The 19,972-nt window shown below is 45.1% G+C and overlaps 2 protein-coding genes across 6 annotated transcripts in view; both read left to right on the top strand.

Annotated features, from left to right (window-relative positions):
* SERPINI2 (serpin family I member 2) overlaps positions 1-19,972 on the top strand; it is an 86,197-nt gene that overhangs the window by 16,992 nt on the left and 49,233 nt on the right. The window contains exons 1-3 of one of the 5 annotated variants that reach the window (XM_084847445.1): positions 1,200-1,279; positions 2,135-2,231; positions 8,430-8,722. The exons of 1 other annotated variant lie outside the window; for it this stretch is intronic. In XM_084847445.1, coding sequence (XP_084703571.1) covers positions 8,461-8,722 — 262 coding nt within the window. In that variant the 5' untranslated portion in view covers positions 1,200-1,279; positions 2,135-2,231; positions 8,430-8,460. Of the gene's footprint in view, positions 1-1,199; positions 1,280-1,951; positions 2,232-8,429; positions 8,723-19,972 lie in introns of those variants that run through there. 3 more of the 5 variants (XM_084847443.1, XM_084847444.1, XM_084847446.1) reach the window with 3 other exon arrangements.
* Positions 1-19,972, top strand: part of WDR49 (WD repeat domain 49) — a 275,211-nt gene that overhangs the window by 206,007 nt on the left and 49,232 nt on the right. The window lies entirely within an intron of this gene.

The following is a 19,972-nucleotide window of genomic DNA, read 5'->3' as shown; positions in this document are numbered from 1 at the left end:
ACTGTTTCCAAGGCTGCATCCAGACCAATGCAAGCATATATGGTGGAGCTAGTGATGCTAGCTCAGTAGCAGAGACATCATCTACACATGCTCAGGGTAGTTTTGATCCAGTGGAGGCTGGTGGCTTCAATGCCAGTGGTGCTTCAGTGGTGCTTTCATACCTTGGATAGCTCCTTTAGAGTTCTGACTGGTTCTGGCTGAAACCCAGAGTGGATTCACCTCCCCACTGACATCGGAGCTACCAGCCTCCACTGCTATGATCGTCAAACTGGTGTTCAGTTACAAGGACTGAAAGATCAGGGGAGAAAGCCCGGCCTTTTGTGACTCCTCTGTTACCTACCCTTTTTAGAAGAGCAGGCTTCTAAACGACTTTGGGCCATGTTTTGGCTAATGTTGCAGGGAATCAGGCAGGCCCAATACCAGAACAGGCAAATGCCAGGGCCACCACTTAAAATTTTTGAGCGGGGCTGTTGCTGACAGGAGGACTTGGCTTTAGTCACTAAAGTTTAGCAGACAGATTTGCCAGGACGGCAGCCATTTTAGTTTCCGCACGATGCAGTGCCATGACATACACTCTGTGGGCATTGCATTGGGGGGGCATTAAAATAGGTGCTCTGCTGGCAAGTACAGTGGCATGGACCTGACAGAGTCACCACTGGGCTGCCTCCTACTACTATCATCTGCCTGGTAAACCCAGCACCATTGTAGGGAGGGACTTGCTGGTAGGGATGTCAGAGAAATCCGCTGCAGATTCAAATGAGGCCAGATTCCAAAGAATCCAGCCTCAGGAATCCACAGCAGATTGGGACTTACCTCCGCTCCAGGAGGACTAGAGGCAGAACGGCACTCAGCTGCTTCTTGCCAGCCAGAGCCGTTCGCCTCCTCCCTGTCCCTGCCGAATGCCATGTCTTAAAAAAGAAAGAAAGAAAAGGCGATCAGGAGGATGTGTCCAGAGACTTCTATGCAAATAGAGTCATGAATCTTGTGTGTAAGTCTTTATGTCCATAGGCTTATATGCAAGATTCACAGCTTTATTTTGCATATAAGTCTATGGGCATGTGTGATCAGCAGGATGTGCCCATAGACGTATATGCAAAATAGAGCCGTGAATCTTGTGTATAAGCCTATGGACACATAGACTTATACGCAAGATTCATGACTCTATTTGCATATAAGTCTATGGGCACATCCTTCCAATCGCCTTTAAAAAAACAAAACAAAACATGGCAATCGGCAGGGACAGGGAGGAGGCGAATGGCTCTGGCTAGTAGGAGGGAAGGTAAGCGCCCCCAAGCCAGTTCCCCCCCCAGAATCCGAGTGGAGCGGAACCTCTCTGAAGGATTCGGGGGGGGGAGGAATGGATCGCCTCCCCCCCACGGATTCCTCACTGGAACAGACGGTGGGGAATCTGTACACCCCTACTTGATGGCATCACCTGGGGAAGCCCATTGAAGGCGCTTTGCCCAGGGCCTCCTGAAACTGGACCTGGAGTTGGGGTATACCTGCATTTCAGTAAGGCCTCCTACCTTTACCCCAATGCTTCTAGAAGTGACTGTTTTCAACAGAAATAGATTCCAGCACAAAACTCTGAGGACTCTCGGTTTTATTCCTAACCTCCCTGCCCAGCAACATTTCTGACTATTTCTCAAATGGCTCTGTGAGCCAGTGAGGATATTCACGATTAAACCATTTTGCTAGCAGAGCTCTAGGTGACGAAGTTGACCATTTGTTACCCAGTGTCCCTTTGGGGAGCAATTCGTATAAATAACTTTTTCAGACAATGATACCCCTGATAGGCAACAACAAATTGGAAAGGGTTCTGTGGCTTCTCCCTTAAGGTCCACAGTCCTTCCCATTCAGCTGGAACATGTAAAATGGCCTGCTGTTAAAGCCTCTTACAAAACCAAGGCAGCTTGGTTTATCTAATAGTGCCACAGACAAGTAGCCTCTCATAACACATTTGGTGACCACCTGTTACGTGTCTGCCTCATTAATCAAGCTGCTTTTCCTGATAAATGTTGCTGTGCAAACACCCTTGGCCTTCCACTTGTTCTTTCCATTACACGACATTCTGCATTGGGTGCCCAAGCTCTGCGAATAGCTGAATGGTGAATATTATGTTGTTGCTTTCCAGGTATGTACCTTTTTATATGCTATGATAAAGCATAAGAAGCTTGCGGGGAAAAGCAGACACATTCGCGGCGGCTATTAACACAAAAACTAGCTGAATGGTAAAACCAGAATTTCATCTCAATGTCACATTTTCTTTCTTTCGTGGTTATATGGTGCTTTTCTTCTGGAGCTTCTTCTAGGGATGGGCGAACAAGTAATTTTCGTGTTCACCCAGATTGTCCAAATGCCATCTTGCCTTGTTTCCCATGTTTGTGTGCACTCCTTTTTGTGTCATTTGAATGGAGAAAGTGCACATTTTCCAACGGGGGAAATGAGCATATTTTAAAAAGCGCACTAAAAATGTGCACTTTACCCCATTGCGTAAAGCATGAAAATACGCATTATTTTGATGTGAACACAAATTCAGGCATTTGTGAGCATGTTTGGAGAACATGATCTCCTGCTTGCATAAGAACATAAGAAGTTTGTGTTCGGGGTTGTAAACGGGTCTTGTTGGCATGATTTGTTCTCACATACCCCTAGCTTCTTCTTTGCTCTTGCTACTAAATTGACAATAGACAGTGATCCTAGACCTGAAGAGCTCACATGAGTCCAGTTCTAAATAAGTGATGAAGTTGTTCTAGCTCATGCTGAAAGATCCTGCATTTGCTGGCTCTGCCAGAGGCATCTCCATGCATTTTCTTGTGCTGAAATGCAAAAGCAAATGCAGACCATTCTGAAGGAGGACCTAAATGACTTCAGTCATCCAGGACAATGTATTCATGGACAGAATAGGGCAGCCAGATGTGAAAGAGGGTGGGGCTATAGCACCTTTAATACTTGTGCAGAAAAGAGAATTTCAGCAGGAGCAGTTTTTCATGTAAGTGATACCTGCTGAAGTTTTCTCTCCTAAGTGACTATTATGGCTCCACTCGGGGAAGGTGCCTTCCCCTGATATTTGGAGATCCCTCTACCAGCCATGTGTCAGCACACCCCATTCAGCAGGGGACCCCAATCCTCTGTGTTGCATTTGTGGGGTGGATGGAGTGGGGATGTCTGCACCATTCAGCTCAGTTGCACCCACCTAAATCTGGATCCAACCCTATCTGTATCCAACTGGAATGGGCTCCTATCTCAGGGATGGGTAATATATGGCTGTCCCAATTTTGTTGGACTGCAACTCCCATCTTCCTTTACCATTGGCTATGCTGGCCAGGGCTGATGAACACTGCAGTCCAATTACAGCTGGCCAACCACACTTTCCCCACTCCTGTCCGACTGAAATCAGTGGAACTTACTTCTGAGTAAACAAGCCTAGGATCATGTTGCACAAACATCCACTCCTCTTGAAGGGTCTGGACCAGGCAACCCTCTCTAGTGTGGAGAGGAAGAAAAGGAAAAGAAAGAGGCTAATTGCTTTCACAAAGAATTGGAAACTGCAATCTGTACAGCACTGAATTAAAGTTTTTGCAAACAACCCAGCCTTGGCTATTGGGCAGTATAGAAATGTAAGAAGTAAGTAAATACATAAATGTTATTTATGGCCAAATGATATGTTATATCATTCATGCTTCTTTACAAGCGTGTTTAAGCACAGGGACCCCCAACAAGCTGCCATGGGTACTGTGGTGCCTATGGGGATTCCAAGGTGGCCTACAAAGCTCTCCATTCCCTGCCCCCTTCAAAGTAATTTTTAAAATAAAAACCTTGGAAAATGTTAGGGCAGTCTTCTTTCTCTCCCCTTCTAGCCTTGCTATTTCTACCCCACCAGCCTCTTTAGCTCACTGTTTCTCTCCTTCTTAGCTCCTGCTTTTTCTCTGCCCCTTTGCCTTCCTGTTTCCCCCCACCATCCTAGCCTCAGGCTTTGCTATTTCTCTCCCCACCTCTTTAGCTTGCTGTTTTGACCCCCTCCTAACCTTGCTGTTTCTCTCCCCTTGGCCTTGATATTTCCCCCTCCCTCCCAGACTCTAGCTTCACTATTCCCCCTGCCCACCTCTTTAGTTCACCTTTGACTAGCCAGCCTCCCACAACAGCCATTATGTGACTGCACACATCCTCCATGGGAGCCATTTTGTGGTGGTGCCCACAGCAGTTTCTCAAATGTGCCCATGGTGCCAAAAAGGTTGAAGACCCCTGCTTAAATGGGTCACTTTTATTCTGAAAGCAAAAAAAGCCTCCATCTAGAATATGCTCCTAATCCAGATTGGGACTCCCACAATGGTTTCCCATCAAAAATCACCCCTTGGCTATTTACCCCAAAACTTCTGTCAGATTGTTTGACAGGGACAAGTAGCAGGTGTGGGGGCAATTTTTGGTTTGAAAGTACAGCATGGGGCCCTGATCCAGATCAGGAATGCATTCTGAATCAGGGTCTTACACAGCTGCTTTTCTTTCTCTTCAAAACAAATGTAGCCAGAGCTTCAGCACACTTTAAAAACAACGATAACCATGAATAACTAAGATGTAGTCTTCTCCTTAAGTGCCAGTATGGGAATTCATTTGATATTGCCATGAGAAAAGCCACAACTGTTAATGATTCACTCTCATATGCAGTACTGAAAAGGAAAAGATTTAAAATCTTTGAATCATAGAATAATAGGGTTGGAAGGGGCCTACAAGACCATTGAGTCCAACCCCCTGCTCAATGCAGGGATCCAAATCAAAGTAACCCTGACAGATGGCTGTCCAGCCTCGTCTTGAATGCCTCCAGTGTGGGAGAGCCCACTACTCATGGCTGAACTAGACATATGCATGTAAAAATGTATAACAAATTCCACAATATGTATAAGAACACAGTCCACCCTGCTGAGGAAAAAAAAAATCATATTGGGAGATGGTGGTGTGAAGTGAGAAGGTGGAGGCATCTTATGTGCTTAATCTTTCCCCCTTCCATCACTATTTACTTCAAATGGCATGCCAAGCTGCTTCTCCCTTCACCTCTCTGCTGGGTTCCCGCACCAACACTCAGAGGAGAATTTTGAAGAGCAAATGTATTTCTGCTCTAGTGTAGCTTTTCTCTAGACAAGGACTTTCTCTACATGTGTGTTAAAGCAATGGGGGCCTTGTTTTTGCTTGTATCTGCTCACCCTCCCCTAATCAGTGGTATAGTGGAGCCAGGGCTCGCAGGGCTTTAGTTACCACCAGCCAAAGCTCTAAAGGTGCTATCCAAGGTGCTGAACCCACTTTAGGCACAAGGTTCAGCACCTCGGATAATACCGTTCGAGTTTTTGCTGGTGGTAATTAAAACCCAGAATGGAATCAGTGCCTCCCTGGAACTGGAGTCACAGCTGGCACAGGGCGCAGCAGTGGCCTTTTTTTTTTTTTTTTTTAAATTATCAGGGACACTGTTGTTATCTGCCACCCCCCATAGAATTCCCTGTTCACTCTGAACTTAGCTGGAATCTTCACAGTCAGTGGGGGCAAGGGGTGGCAGTGGTTGCATTTCTCCGCAACAATATATAGTTGTGAGCTATCCCTGTTGTAATGCAAAGTATTTTGGGGTGTCTTGGTCTTGAATGGGCAATTAAGACCCAGCATCTTATTTATTTATTTATTTATTTATTTATTTCATTTCTATACTGCCCAATAGCTGAAGCTCTCTGGACAGTTCACAGAAACCTTACATTATACAATACCTGCTCCTAGTAGAGTTGAAAACAGCTAAAATTGGTTTGCTGATACAGATGAACACAGCTGCCTCCACTTTTGGATTCTCTTGGCAGTGTGGCTATTGGGAATGTTATGACAAGTGCCTGTAGTTCAAAAATTACCGCTGCCCGGAATCAGCTTGTCCTCCTACTCCAACTGTCCCCAACCTGGTGCTCTCTGGATGTGTTGTACTACAACTCCCATGACATCCTGTATGATGGGAGTTGTAGTACAACACTTCTGGTGGGTGCCAGGTTGGGGAAAGTGGATCTACTCTAAAACACAGGTTATGCTGGGATTGCAGAGCACTTCTGCAGCTTCATCTATTAATTCCCCCGGAACCATTCATGACCAGTAGTGAAAATGCACTGCTGATCATTAATGCCAGGAACTCCAGCACTGTAATTTCCACCAGTGGAAAGACAAATTAAGTTAGGTTAGAGTGTTTTAAATGAGCATTCAAAATAAAGATCTCTGGCAGTCTGTGCTTGCATACACAATCCCTACATGAGGATATGGAGATGTTTCAATCAGCTGCCTAGGAGAATGCATTAGTTCTGTATTTTAATTTAATGGGTCTTTAATTTATGGACATGAGAAAGACATTGGAAAAAGGGCATCAGGGAGATGAACATTTATGTTGTCACAGAAACATGGCAATGACTGCTGTTCCTTTGGACGTTGATATTGCCTGGCAGATACGCTCTCACAGCCTGGTTCCAGAGATTTGTTTACCCCAAAGCAAGTCACAGTAAGGGGAGTATCTGATGGTGTTATTTCACAAACTCAAAGAGCACTAGTCTAGCGGAGTTCTATGGAATCTGTTGTGCAGGCGGTGCTGCAGAACACTTGTGCAACTGGTTGTGCAAGCAGTTGTGCAACTGGTTGCACAGTGGATTGTGTAAGTGTAATGTGCAACTGCTTGCACAACCAGTTACACAAGAGTTATTCACACCTGCTTGCACAATGAGTTGCACAAGCATAATACACAACTGCTTGTGCAGCCACCCTTGTGCAAACATAACTTTACTGGATTCTTCTCTTGCACATTGTCCAAGACCTGGTTTCCTCTAGTGCAATGTCATCTATGCTAAGGGAATGACACAGTTGGATACTGCCCCAAATTCAGAAGGATGTACTTGGTGGTAAGAGATAAGTCGGGATTGCAGCCTTAGACTTTGATCTGACATCCAAGGCTCAAAACGCAGCCATGGATTTGCACAATGGCTTCAGGCCACTTTTTTGGTCCACTCGATTGAAGGCCGCCCCAGTTCACCCATATAATAACTGGGATTGAAAGAGAATATGAACAGCAGAGGAACCAGGAAGCTCCCTCCTTTCCCACCTTGTGTTTCTCCTCAAATGCACCACTTTTCCACTGATACAGGGGGAGGGAATGACCTTAATGTGGTTGGGAGGAGCATGTCATAGGAGCAATGAGCCCCTCCCACCAAGGGAATGGCTTCTATCAGAGGAATGAGGAGGTTGCAATTCCCTCTCCTGCCTACATCCCACTGCTTGGCCTCAAAACTTGCACCAGGGTGGGTGGGTGGAAGGACATGCACAGCAGATTGGGGGAGAGGAGGCAGTGGACTGCAGGGGGAGGAGAGGAGGGGAAAATTCCCACTGAGTGAGTGGGAGTTTGCTTGTGTACTGCTGGATTTCACCCAAAAAGATTGCAGACCAAAGACCTATCTAGTCCAGCACCCTGATCCATTGAGCTCTCCGCCACAATCCCAAGATCTCCTTCCAGGCCATCTCTGCTAGCTCAGATCCCATCAGTTGCAGTGCAGGAACCAGGTTTTTGAGGGCCCTTTGACAAGACACCCTCAGTGGGGCCCCTTCCTTAATGAGTTTTCTTGCCACCATTATAACCACCTGCTCTCGCACCTCGTCTTCTTGTTCATCATTGCTACCCTTTGCTTGCTTGACAGGCAGAGAGCCAGTGAGCAAGCAAACAGTGGCATCTACTGCTTCTCCTTCTCACCGCCGCCATTGTCTGGGCCAGATCAAGATGCAAGTAAACCAACAAATTGCAGTGGTACAGAGGAGAAGCAACTCCATGGGGCTTTTGTCAGGGGGTTCCTGCTGGACTGCGGGCCATTGGCAGGTGCCTGACCATACCTACCCTTGAAGCTAGCCTTGATCAGTGGACATGCGAAGTTTGGATTTTGGACCCCAATGTGCATCACTTTACATTTACTTCCATTGAACCTGTGTGGCCCATAGTTGCTAGAACACTGCAATAGGTGTCTTGCCCCTTCATCCTCCCTGTAGGTGGCAAAATGGCTGGCCGGAGGCGTATATACAGCCTCTATCCCCAATTCACAAGGGAGAGTTCTCACTGTGAAAATTATCATGGAAATGCAAAATGGAGGAAGCCATGTAGATTTGGGAGCAGTGGAAAGAGGAAGACAACCAGGGACATAGAAACAGAACAGAAAAGGAGGAGATAGAATCTATCCCCTGTCAAGGGTGTACAGCTAGGTCTGACCCATACATGTATACAATGAAAATGTCCATCGGTCATCTAAGGTTATTTCAGAGATGAATTCAATAAGGATTTTAGAGCACACTATGAAGGAAATGTGTTGTGCATAGAATTCCTAAAGTGGCACTTAAGCAATTTGATTATATATTATTGAACTTTCTTTCAAATAATTCAACAGCACAAGGAGTTACCGAATTCTCTGTGGTACAATGGGAAAAGCTTTATCTCTCAGCCTTCTCCTTGCCACTCTTGGGGCTTGCCTAAACAGAAGCCACACACCCAAACCAATGGCTGATGGCACCACACGCTTTGCAGTGGATTTGTATCAAGTTCTTTCCCTATCCCAGAAAGGTGAAAACATTCTTTGTTCCCCTCTGGGAGCTTCCTTGGTCCTCGGAATGGTAAATCTAGGAGCAAAGGGGAAAGCACGTCATGAGATCAGGCAACTTTTGAACCTGCAAGGAAATGACAGTAAGTATCTTTGTGACTTACAGCGGTCTACGCTTTGTATTATGTTCTGGCTAGTAATCATGGTGGGATGAAAAACAATGAATGCCTATTTCTTTTTTAAAATTCTGTACCACTTTTCTCAATATCACTAGTGAAAGCCCTGTGTTACTATGGGAGCTAATAGTCTGAGAATGATTGGATAAAAATATGTTTGCCCATTTGCCTTGCTACTGGAACAACTTTAGACCTTTAAAATAAATCTACTACAAATAAACCGGCAAAGGTGAAAACAAAAAGATGTTCTTTTTAAAAAGATCATTTACAATTTCTTTACATTTGAGGTCAAAAACATGTGAGAGAACAATAGTTGCCTCCCTCCCTGTTTTCCTTCTGCAGCTGGCAATCAGGTCCTCACTCAGCAAGAAAGGGCAAAGTTAGGGCAAGGGTAGATTCAGCCGTTGGTGCTGGACATGTTCCTCTCCAGGCAATGCTGTAGGTTAGAGCGATCCTGCTGTGCCATGAGGAGCAAAGCAATTTCAGAGGAGCAACACCTAATGCTGGAGCAACACCTAATGCTGGCTAAAAGCTACAGTTGGAAGATGCCCCCTGCCCGAGAGCTTTAAGCCCCCACCACTGCTGCCCTTTTGAAAAAAATTAAAGGTATAAGATGCTGCCCCATGTTGTATTAGTGTGGTAGTAATGACTATTGATTCCCTTTTACAGCACTGTTCTGTGATCTGACATGGGGCTGATGGGAATTGTAGCAAGTGTGACTTGAAAGCTGAGAAGAGTTTTAAACATGGGTCTCAGCTGTCCTGACTTTAAGCACACACTCTTCTTCATTGAAACCCCCCCCCCCCTCAATGGGGCTTCATTTCAAATAAGCAAGTTTATGATGGGGTGTAAGTCAGTCTTACAGAAGAATTGCCTTGCTGGATCATCAGATCAGACATTGTTTAGAACAGAGCAAATAAACTAGCAGTGAACCATAGAAGAATAGGTGACTGTTTGGCACAGAGCCAAGAAAAATACTGTTTTGCTATTAAAGCCCAAGGTTTGAACTTTTTTGAAGTTTCAAAATTTTCTGCAAGTCTACACTGCTCAAGCTTCAGTTTTAAAAAAATGAGCATAATCAGTCTGGTCATTATTGAGTAATAAGCCTTACACTACCATATTCTTATATAGATATTCAAGATGATGCACAACAATATCAAAAAGGAACAATAAAACACAATAGCATGATTTCTTTAAAAAGATAAAAGTGGGACAAGCATCAAAACAGTCTAAAATCCACATAAAACAGTATTAAAAGTCATAACAACTAACATTGCAAACCAACACATTACTCAGAAGTAAATCTCATTAAGTTCAATGGGGCTTGCTCTAAGAGGTATATACAATTGCAGCCTAGGGCTGAAATGACAGTCACATTTTCTAGGAAATAAGCACTGCTGGACTTCCTTCTGCATAAACATGCCTAGGATTGCAATGTAAATTACTCAGTAAAACCCTTCAGCTACAATCCTATCCACACTTACCCAGGAATATGTCCCACTGAATTCCGTGGGGATGACTTCTGTGTAGACATGTACAGCTGTGCACAGCAGGAGAATAAAAGGGTGCCATGATATCCAAATAATAAAAGAGTTAACACACATTTCTATGCATATTTAGACAACAACAAAAACAACAACGAAAGCCCTACAACTCCCAGCATTCTCCAACCGGCATTGTAGGACTTTTTTTCTGCCTAAACATTCATAGGATTGCACTCTTAGTGTCAGTTGAACCTGTTTGGGAAGAAATGTCCATAGTTTGACTATGACCACAGAAAATATCTCCTCACCCATCTCCATTTACCTTGTCTCCAAACTTGGGGGGCCCTGGAGGAGGACTTGTGTTATATCTTAAAATTATGAGCAGGTACATTCACATGGGAAAAGGCCACAATAATGGTTCTAATACAGGGATACGGAACCTTTCAGTCTGGAAGCCAAATTCCATTTAGGAGAAGCTCTTGGGGGCTGCATTCCAGTGGTGGGTGGGACCAAAGGCAAAAGGAGCAGGGCCAAACACCCAAAATGCCAGCCTATTTGAGCTTGAGGGTGCAATCCTATGCACGTTCACTCAGAAGTAAGCCCAGCAGCGCTTGCTGGGAGTTGCAGGACTTTTTTCTGCCTACACATGCATAGGATTACACCCTCAAGATCTTACTGCCAGCAAGTGAGCCTTTGGAGAGGCATTTCAATCTTTTAGAATAAGGAAATAACTGCACAAAAGCCAGAAAACTACCAAACAGTTGGTGGTCGGGGGAAGGGGTGGGGCCAAAGAAGGGGTGTGGCCATCTAGGGGACCCTTGAGGGCTGGATTGAGTCCCCAGGTGGGCCAGATTTGCCCCTGGGCCAGATTTGCCCCTGGGCCTGAAGTTCTGCATCCCTGCATGTTCTATGGTCTCCGTGTCTCTGAAAAGTGACTCTCTCTTTACCCAGCTTCAAAGCAAAGAAGCATATAGGTTAGGTTTCCTTCTGAAGGAAATCTGTCCATACAAGTGGGACCTGCAACAAAATGGTGCAGTGTGGCATTTCCTGTTCCAGGTTTCAGCCAGCAGTCATACCTTCTTCTAGGCTATTCCATTCCATTCCTACTTTCTCCTGGTTTTCCACCTCTTTTTCTGTAGCCAGCCAGCTTTCTGTGTCATTGAAAGTTGTCATTGGGCTCTTTTGAGGTCCCTGCCCCTTCAGGGCTCTTTGTCTAAAGAGTTCATTTTTGTACTGCAAAAAACCTTGGGATCCCCCCAAGCCTGCTGACACCTCCCTCTTGTCCCTGGATGGTGTTATTTTGGCTACACAAGGATCTAAACTTGGAGAATGAGTTCACTATTCGTCTATAGGATTCCATTTCACTGTCTCCTCACTTCGGACCTTAGTTGTTCCAAACAGCACATACTATGTGAGAGTTCATTCAACTGGTAGAGAACATAGATTATACAGACATTTTTTGAGGGTTTCTGTTTGTTTTTTTACTGAGAGCAATTTGCATAGTGGGGAGCTGAAATTTCCTTTCTGCTGGCAATGTGATATTTTGCTGTCTTTATGTTGTGCAAAAGCAAAAAAACACCCCAACAGTGCTTCCTATGCAGCTAAAAGAGGTGATAATTGAAGGCTGCTTTCAGTGACAAGAGTCCAAAAAAATGTAATAAATGGACATAATTGCTTACGTTTCAAATGCAATCTAGACAAAATGTAATCTACAAATCAAACCCAGTGTGCACAGAACACGTCTGACATAGCTTATTATATTTACTGTGCTATTTTGAAATATTTGGCATATGTTTTTTTTTAAAACACAAACAAACCAGAAAGACAGATGAAGGCCTGTACAGCACATTTTTAGACCCTTTATGGATGATGTAGATCTATCAATTCAAGGAGATGATTGTCTACTATTATGCTTCAACTTCCCCCCTTTAAAGAACGCATTAGGAAAGAGACCCTCCTTTCTCTAAACTCCATCAAATGGCGTGCAGTCAGTCAAGGAAGGTCTTTGGAATGTCTGTTCAGGACAGGTACATGCAATCACAGGCTACAGTCATGCTGTACAGTCAGTGGTTAATTTGCTTCATATACTGGTGTTTTTGCAAAGATGTACCTCTTTGAGATGTAAAGAGAAAAAGATGAGCTTGAGGCATGAAAAAGAGATCTTAGCAGTGGAGTCTGTTTCTTCTCTGCAACACCCACTTTCTTCCATCTCTCTCTCTCTCTCTCTCTCCCCCCCCCTCGGCACTGAGGAGGAAACACAGCAGCAGCAGCTCTTCTATTCCTTCCTCTTTACCACTGCCACCCATGTATTACTAGTGTGATCACCTGTGCATCATCAAAAAGAGGAAATGCGTAGGGATGTATGAAACAGCCTTACCTTCAGTCTGCCGGGGGTCCGCAGTGGGGGGGAGGCGATCTGTCCCTCCCCCCAGGAATCCTCACTGGCCGGCTCCGCTCTGCGGTGAGTCCGCAGAGCTGCTGGCCAGCTCTGGCTGCTGGCGGACATGCAGCCGCTGGGACGCAAATGGCATCCAGCATAGCGGACACCTTTTGTGTCCCTTCTCTTTGCTGTGATAGGCTACATAACTGTTTACGTAGCCTACCAAGGTTAAAGCAGGGATGCAAATGGTGTCCACTATGCTGGATGCCATTTGCAGCTGAGCAGCGGATGGTGGCAGCAGATGGACCCCACCAGCTGGTGGCTGGTAGGTTCCGTTCCGGGGGGGGGGGATTTCGGGGGAGTGGTGGGGGGGTAATCCGTTCTGCCACAGACTCCAGAGGGCCGGATTCTAAAGAATCTGGCCTCATTGGAGTCCGTGGTGGATTTCTCCGCCATCCCTAGAAATTGTTGTTGTTCAGTCGTTCAGTCATGTCCGACTCTTCGTGACCCCATGGACCATAGCACACCAGGCCTTCCTGTCCTCCGCTCTCTCCCGGAGCGTGCTCAAGTTCATATTCATTGCATCGGTGATGCTATCTAGCCATCTCATCCTCTGCCGTCCCCTTCTCCTTTTGCCTTCAGTCTTTCCCAGCATCAGGGTCTTTTCCAGAGAGTTTTCTCTTCGCATTAGGTGGCCCAAATATTTCAGCTTCAGCTTCAAGATCTGTCCTTCCAATGAGCAGTCAGGGTTGATTTCCTTTAGGATGGACTGATTTGACCTCCTTGCAGTCCAGGGAACTCGTAAGAGTCTTCTCCAGCACCACAGTTCGAAAGCATCAATTCTTCGGCGCTCAGCCTTCCTTATAGTCCAGCTCTCACAGCCATACGTTGCTACTGGGAAAACCATAGCTTTGATTATACGCACTTTGTCGGCAAGGTGATGTCTCTGCTTCTTACTATGCTGTCTAGGTTTGCCATAGCTTTCCTCCTCCCAAGGAGCAAGCGTCTTTTAATTTCATGGCTACAGTCACCGTCTGCGGTGATCTTGGAGCCCAAGAAAGTAAAATCTGTCACTGCTTCCATTTCTTCCCCTTCTATATGCCAGGAAGTGATGGGGCCAGATGCCATGATCTTAGTTTTCTTAATGTTGAGTTTCAAACCAGCTTTTGCACTCTCCTCTTTCACCCTCAACAAGAGGCTCTTTAGATCCTCTTCGCTTTCTGCCATTAGGGTGGTGTCGTCTGCATGTCGGAGGTTGTTGATAATTCTCCAAGCAATCTTAATTCCGACCTCTGATTCATCCAACCCGGCATTTCTCATGATGTACTCTGCATATAAGTTAAAGAAGCAGGGTGACAATATGCAGCCTTGTCGTACTCCTTGCCCAATTTTGAACCACTCAGTTGCTCCATGTCTGGTTCTTACTGTTGCTTCTTGACCCTCATACAGGTTTCTCAAGAGACAGGTAAGGTGGTCTGGTACTCCCATCACTTTAAGAATTTGCCACAGTTTGTTGTGATCCACACAATCAAAGGCTTTAGCGTAGTCAATGAAGCAGAAATAGACATTTTTCTGGAATTCTCTTGCTTTCTCCATGATGCAGCGAACGTTGACGATTTGATCTCTAGTTCCTCTGCCTCTTCGAAACCCAGCTTGTACTTCCGGTAGTTCTCGGTTCGCATACTGCTGAAGCCTAGCTTGTAGGATTTTAAGCATCACCTTGCTGGCATGTGAAATGAGCGCAATTGTGCGGTAGTTTGAACACTTTTTTGGCATTGCCCTTCTTTGGAATTGGAATGTAAACTGACCTTTTCCAGTCTTGCGGCCATTGTTGAGTGTTCCAAATTTGTTGGCATATTGAGTGCAGCACTTTAACAGAATCATCTTTTAGGATTTTAAATAGCTCAGCTGGAATACTGTCATCTCCGCTAGCTTTGTTGTTACTTATGCTTCCTAAGGCCCACTTGACTTCACTCTCGAGGATGTCCGGCTCAAGTTCAGTGGCCGCACTATCATGGCTATCAGGGACATTCAGATCTTTCCTGTATAGTTCTTCTGTGTATTCTTTCCACCTCTTCTTAATCTCATCTGCTTCTGTTTGGTCCCTGCCTTCTTTGTCCTTTATCATGCCCGTCTTTGCACAAAACGTTCTCTTGAGATCTCGGATTTTCTTGAAGAGATCTCTAGTCTTTCCCATTCTGTTGTTTTCCTCGATTTCTTTGCATTGTTCATTTAAGAAGGCCTTCTTGTCTCTCCTTGCTATTCTCTGGAACTCTGCATTCAGTTGGATATATCTTCCCCTTTCTCCCTTGCTTTTTGCTTCCCTTCTTTCCTCAGCTACTTGTAAAGCCTCATCAGACAGCCACTTGGCTTTCTTGCATTTCTTTTTCTTTGGGATGGATTTCGTTGCTGCCTCCTGAACAATGTTACGGACCTCCGTCCATAGTTCCTCAGGCACTCTGTCTATCAGGTCTACATCCCTTAAATCTATTCCTCACCTCCACTGTGTATTCATAAGGGATATGATTTAGGTCATACCTGAATGGTTTAGTGGTTTTCCCTATGTTCTTCAATTTAAGCCGAAATTTTGCAAGAAGCAGCTCATGATCTGAGCCACAGTCAGCTCCAGGTCTTGTTTTGACTGACTGTATGGAGCTTCTCCATCTTTGGCTGCAAAGTACATAATCAATCTGATTTCGATATTGACCATCTGGTGATGTCCATGTGTAGAGTCACCTCTTGTGCTGTTGGAAAAGAGTGTTTGCTATGATCAGCGTGTTCTCTTGGCAAAACTCTATTAGCCTTTGTCCTGCTTCATTTTGTACACCAAGGCCATGCCTGCCTGTTATCCCAGTGATTTCTTGACTTCCTACTTTAGCATTCCAATCCCCTATGATGACGAGGACATCTTTTCTTGGTGTTAGTTCTAGAAGGTGTTGTAGGTCTTCATAGAACTGATCAACCTCAGCTTCTTCAGCATCAGTGGTTGGGGCATAGACTTGAATTACTGTGATGTTGAATGGTTTGCCTTGGATTCGTACTGGGATCATTCTATCGTTTTTGAGATTGTACCCCAGTACTGCTTTTCCCACCCTTTTGTTGACTATGAGTGCTACTCCATTTCTTCTAAGGGATTCTTGCCCACAATAGTAGATATGATGGTCACCTGAATTAAATTCGCCCATGCCTGTCCATTTTAGTTCGCTGATTCCCAAGATGTTGATGTTCAATCTTGCCATGTTATGTTTGACCACCTCCAGCTTACCTTGATTCATTGATCTGACATTCCAGGTTCCTAAACAATATTGTTCTTTACAGCATCGGATTTTCTTTTCACCACCAGACACATCCACAGCTGAGTTTCCTTTCAGCTTTGGCCCAGCCACTTCATTCTTTCTGGCGCTACTTGGAAATTCCCTCTGCTCTTCCCCAGTAGTATATTGGACACCTTCCGACCTGAGGGTCTCATCTTCCGGCGTCATCTCTTTTAGCCTTGTGATAAACGTATCACAAACATGGGGTTTTCTTGGCAAGAATACTGGAGTGGGTTGCCATTTCCTTCTCCAGTGGACCACATTTTGTCAGAACTCTCTGCCATGACCTGTCCATCTTGGGTGGCCCTGCACAGCATAGCTTATGGCTTCACTGAGTTACGCAAGCCCCTTCGCCTCAACAAGGCAGTGATCCATGAAGGGGATCCCTAGAAATGCATCACCCCAAAAGAGGACACCAAATTGCATTACATTTGGATATGCTAATGGATATGCGTAAATGCAAATTTGGAGATAAGAACTACATTTTAAGTGGCAATACAGTACATCTCACCATAGTGAGGAAGATTGACCAGGTGACCTGTGTGCCTGCTCAGTCTGCTGCCCAAGTGCTAGCTCTTGATGGGCAAGTTCAAGGCCCCTGCTCTCTCCTTCTTACAGTTCCTCAGCTTTAACCGAGACTTGGTCTGGGCAGCACATCAAACAGAGGGCACCTTCAAATAGAGGACTATCCCCTGAAAAGTAGGACACCTGACCACCACATCCTTTCCTCCTTCTTGCTTGTTCTCTGTCCTACCCACCATGGACTGTATCTCCACAGACAGCTGACAGGAGTAGGATAGTACAAAGCAACCCAAATCCATCAGTGATCCCACTAGCCCACATTTGGCTTCTGCTGCTCCTCTTCAGGACCCAGCCCTCGTATTGCAAGGAGAAGGACCAGTAGCAATGAGTGTGTAACTTGTGGCCCTTTAGATGTTTTGGCCTACATCTCCTATCAGCCCTAACCAGCATAGCCAATGTTGAGGGATGATGGGAATTGTAGGCCAAAACATCAGGAGGGCCACAACTTGGCCATCCCTAGAGAAGGCAAGCCAAAGCACTGCTAGAGAATTTCGGTGGTCGTGTTCTATCTTTCTGCTTTCTGAGGCATGAGTTTCCAGTTGTGGGTGGGAGAAGGGGCTTTTCGTTGAGCGGCAGTAAGCAGGATGGTAGCTGTAGAGAGGAGGCCGTTCAGTGTGTGATGGCAACAGTTCCTCCTTGTTGCCATTACTGATTGTTTTGGGTATTCTTGTTTAGGGCTAATGGTCAACCTGGCCCCTCACTGTGCATAAACTCCAGCAGATGCCATGACCATGCCAAGTGTCAATGCCAGGCCTGGTGGCTCACAACAAAAGCATGCTCCCCCCCTTACACAACTTACTAGGCCTACGCATGGTAGTTGAGCACTGTATGGCATTACCAGATGATGTACCATTGTGCTGATATCTGATCCCTAAGAAACTCCATTCTGGCATTGCTCTCCCCTCTTTGGAGGGGAGCAATTCATGACAATGGGCCCTTCACACAATCAAGCATCTTCATGGAATGCCCAGTTTATTATTGGCATAATTGTTTCTCTACCACATAAAGGCCTAGTAGGTTGTACGAACTGGGGATGTCTCTCCTAATATAGAATCATAGAATAGTAGGGTTGGAAGGGGCCTGCAAGGCCATTGAGTCCAACCCCCTGGTCAATGCAGGAATCCAAGTCAGAGCATCCCTGACAGATGGCTGTCCAGCCTTGTCTTGAATGCCTCCAGTGCAGGAGAGCCCACTACCTCCCTAGGTCATTGGTTCCATTGTCATATTGCTCTAACAGTCAGGAAGTTTTTCCTGATGTTCAGCCGGAATCTGGCTTCCTGTAACTTGAGCCCATTATTCCATGTCCTGCACGTCTGGGATGATCGAGAAGAGATCCTGGCCTTCTTCTCTGTGACAACCTTTCAAGTACTTGAAGAGTGCTATCATATTTCCCCTCAGTCTTCTCTTCTCAAGGCTAAACATGCCCACTTCTTTCAGTCTCTCTTCATAGGGCTTTGTTTCCAGTCCCCTGATCATCTTTGTGGCCCTCCTTTGAACCCTCTCTAGTTTGCCTGCATCCTTCTAAAGTGTGGTGCCCAGAAATGGACACCAAAGGGCGTCCCTGCTCTTTGCCATCATAGGCTACGTAAATACTTACGTAGCCTATCACGGCTGCAAGGTTGCAAATGGCAGCCGCAGCGGCCGGCCAGGAGACCAGCCGCCACTGCCTCTACCCCAGGTAAGTTCCGTCATGGGGGGATTTCACGGGGGGGGGGGTTCCACTTTGGGGCAGTAAAATCAGGTGCTGTATGAAATACCAGTATTTAACATGAAGCTTTCTTCCCTTCCTTCTCCCTCTTCAAAATTTCATTGCAAGCAAACTCCCAACAGTAGGCATGTAAGAGCAGAAAAGTAGGGGGAGAGAGATTTTTTGCACCTCAACCCCCCCCCCCACACACTAGAGATTAGGGATAGTGACCGCCTAATGGTCACCTTAATACTTTCTGATTAGGATCTCTAATCCCCTGTGTGGCTTGGCAGTTTTTACTTTTTGTTTTAGTCATTGAGAAAAGGAAACTTTATGCATGGCTAGCACAAAAGCCACTGGACCTAAGTGTCTGAAATTTGGCAGGTTCAGTGAGCTCCATAGGGGCTGCCAGGCCTCCAAATTCCATGCATGTATGTGGAAGCACAGAAAAAACAAAAAACAAAAAAAGAAGCTCTTTGCTTTGACAGATTTTCTTGAAAATAGCAAATTTTATCTGTGACTAGCACAAACTCTACTGGACCTAAGTGTATGAAATTGGGCAGGTTCAATCAGCTCCAGTGGGGCTACCAAGCCTCAGAATTTGTCATAAAAAATAAAAAGTTATGGCCATTTCTGTTTTCCAATGCAAGGCAATGGGAAATTGTAAAAAAGAAAAGGCAATTATGACAGCTCAAAAGATCCAGGGCCCATGCCCAGGTGAACCCTTATTACAATGACCTGGCCACTACAGTCCTCAGGAGAGGCCTTGCTGTCTGTGCTGCACCCTGCAGAGTCCCATCTGGCAGCAATATGGCAATGGGCCTTCTCTGTGGTGGCACCTTCACTCTGGAATGACCTCCCCTCTGTGATATGCCAGGCACTGACAATCATGGGTGTTTGACAATGATTAAAAACTTACTGGTTTACCCTGGCTTTTCCCAACCATTAGCTTGTCTAAATATTGTTGTGGTTTTATAATCATGTATTATTTTATAATTTGTTGTAAACTGCTCTGGGATTATTATTTTTAAATGGGAACCAACCCATACACTACACGCAGCATCCAAGGCCTTCCTCTGGGGGCCTCCTCCAAGGGAAGCTCAGAGGGTAGCAACAAGGGAGAGGACCTTTTGGTGGTGGCCCCCAACTTATGGAATGAGATCCCCAACAAGGCCCACCTGGCACCAACATAGTTATCTTTTCAGCCCCATGTTAAGAACTTTCTCTTCTCCCATACATTCAGCAGCATATGATAAGTTTTAACCGATCCTGGAATGTCTTATGGTTATGGCTGTTTGTGTTTGAGATTGTTTGAAGTTGTTTTAGATATGTTTCTTTTGTGCATCTTGTCTGGTCATTTTTTTTTATGTAAATGGTTTTTAATCTCTGTATATTGTATTTTTAATGTTTTAATCTTTGTAAACCACCCAGACAGCTCCGGCTATTGGGTGGTATAGAAATGTAAATAATAACAACAACAACAACAACAACAACAACACAATTCTTAAATAGATACATAAGAATAAAATAGAATGTATTGTATTAGTCCAAAAGACTACATCAAAAAGAACAAGGCAAAACACATTTCCATTTCCATGTAAAAGGAAATATAGGACCACACCTTATTAAAAGAGATAGCTGGGCATCTCTGTGCTTTTTGAATGAGATACCCATCAAGGCTTGCAGATGATAATACCCCTCCAGTACAGGGGGAAGAGCTTGTTTATTTAATTAATAAATTAATTGCAGTTATTATATATCTATATTTGG

The sequence above is a fragment of the Heloderma suspectum genome, chromosome 3, assembly GCF_057233095.1.
Source record: "Heloderma suspectum isolate Gila_16-S chromosome 3, 16-S_ref, whole genome shotgun sequence".
NCBI lineage: Eukaryota > Metazoa > Chordata > Lepidosauria > Squamata > Helodermatidae > Heloderma > Heloderma suspectum.
Note: the sequence above shows the minus strand (reverse complement) of the source record. Positions and strands in the feature narration are given on the sequence as shown.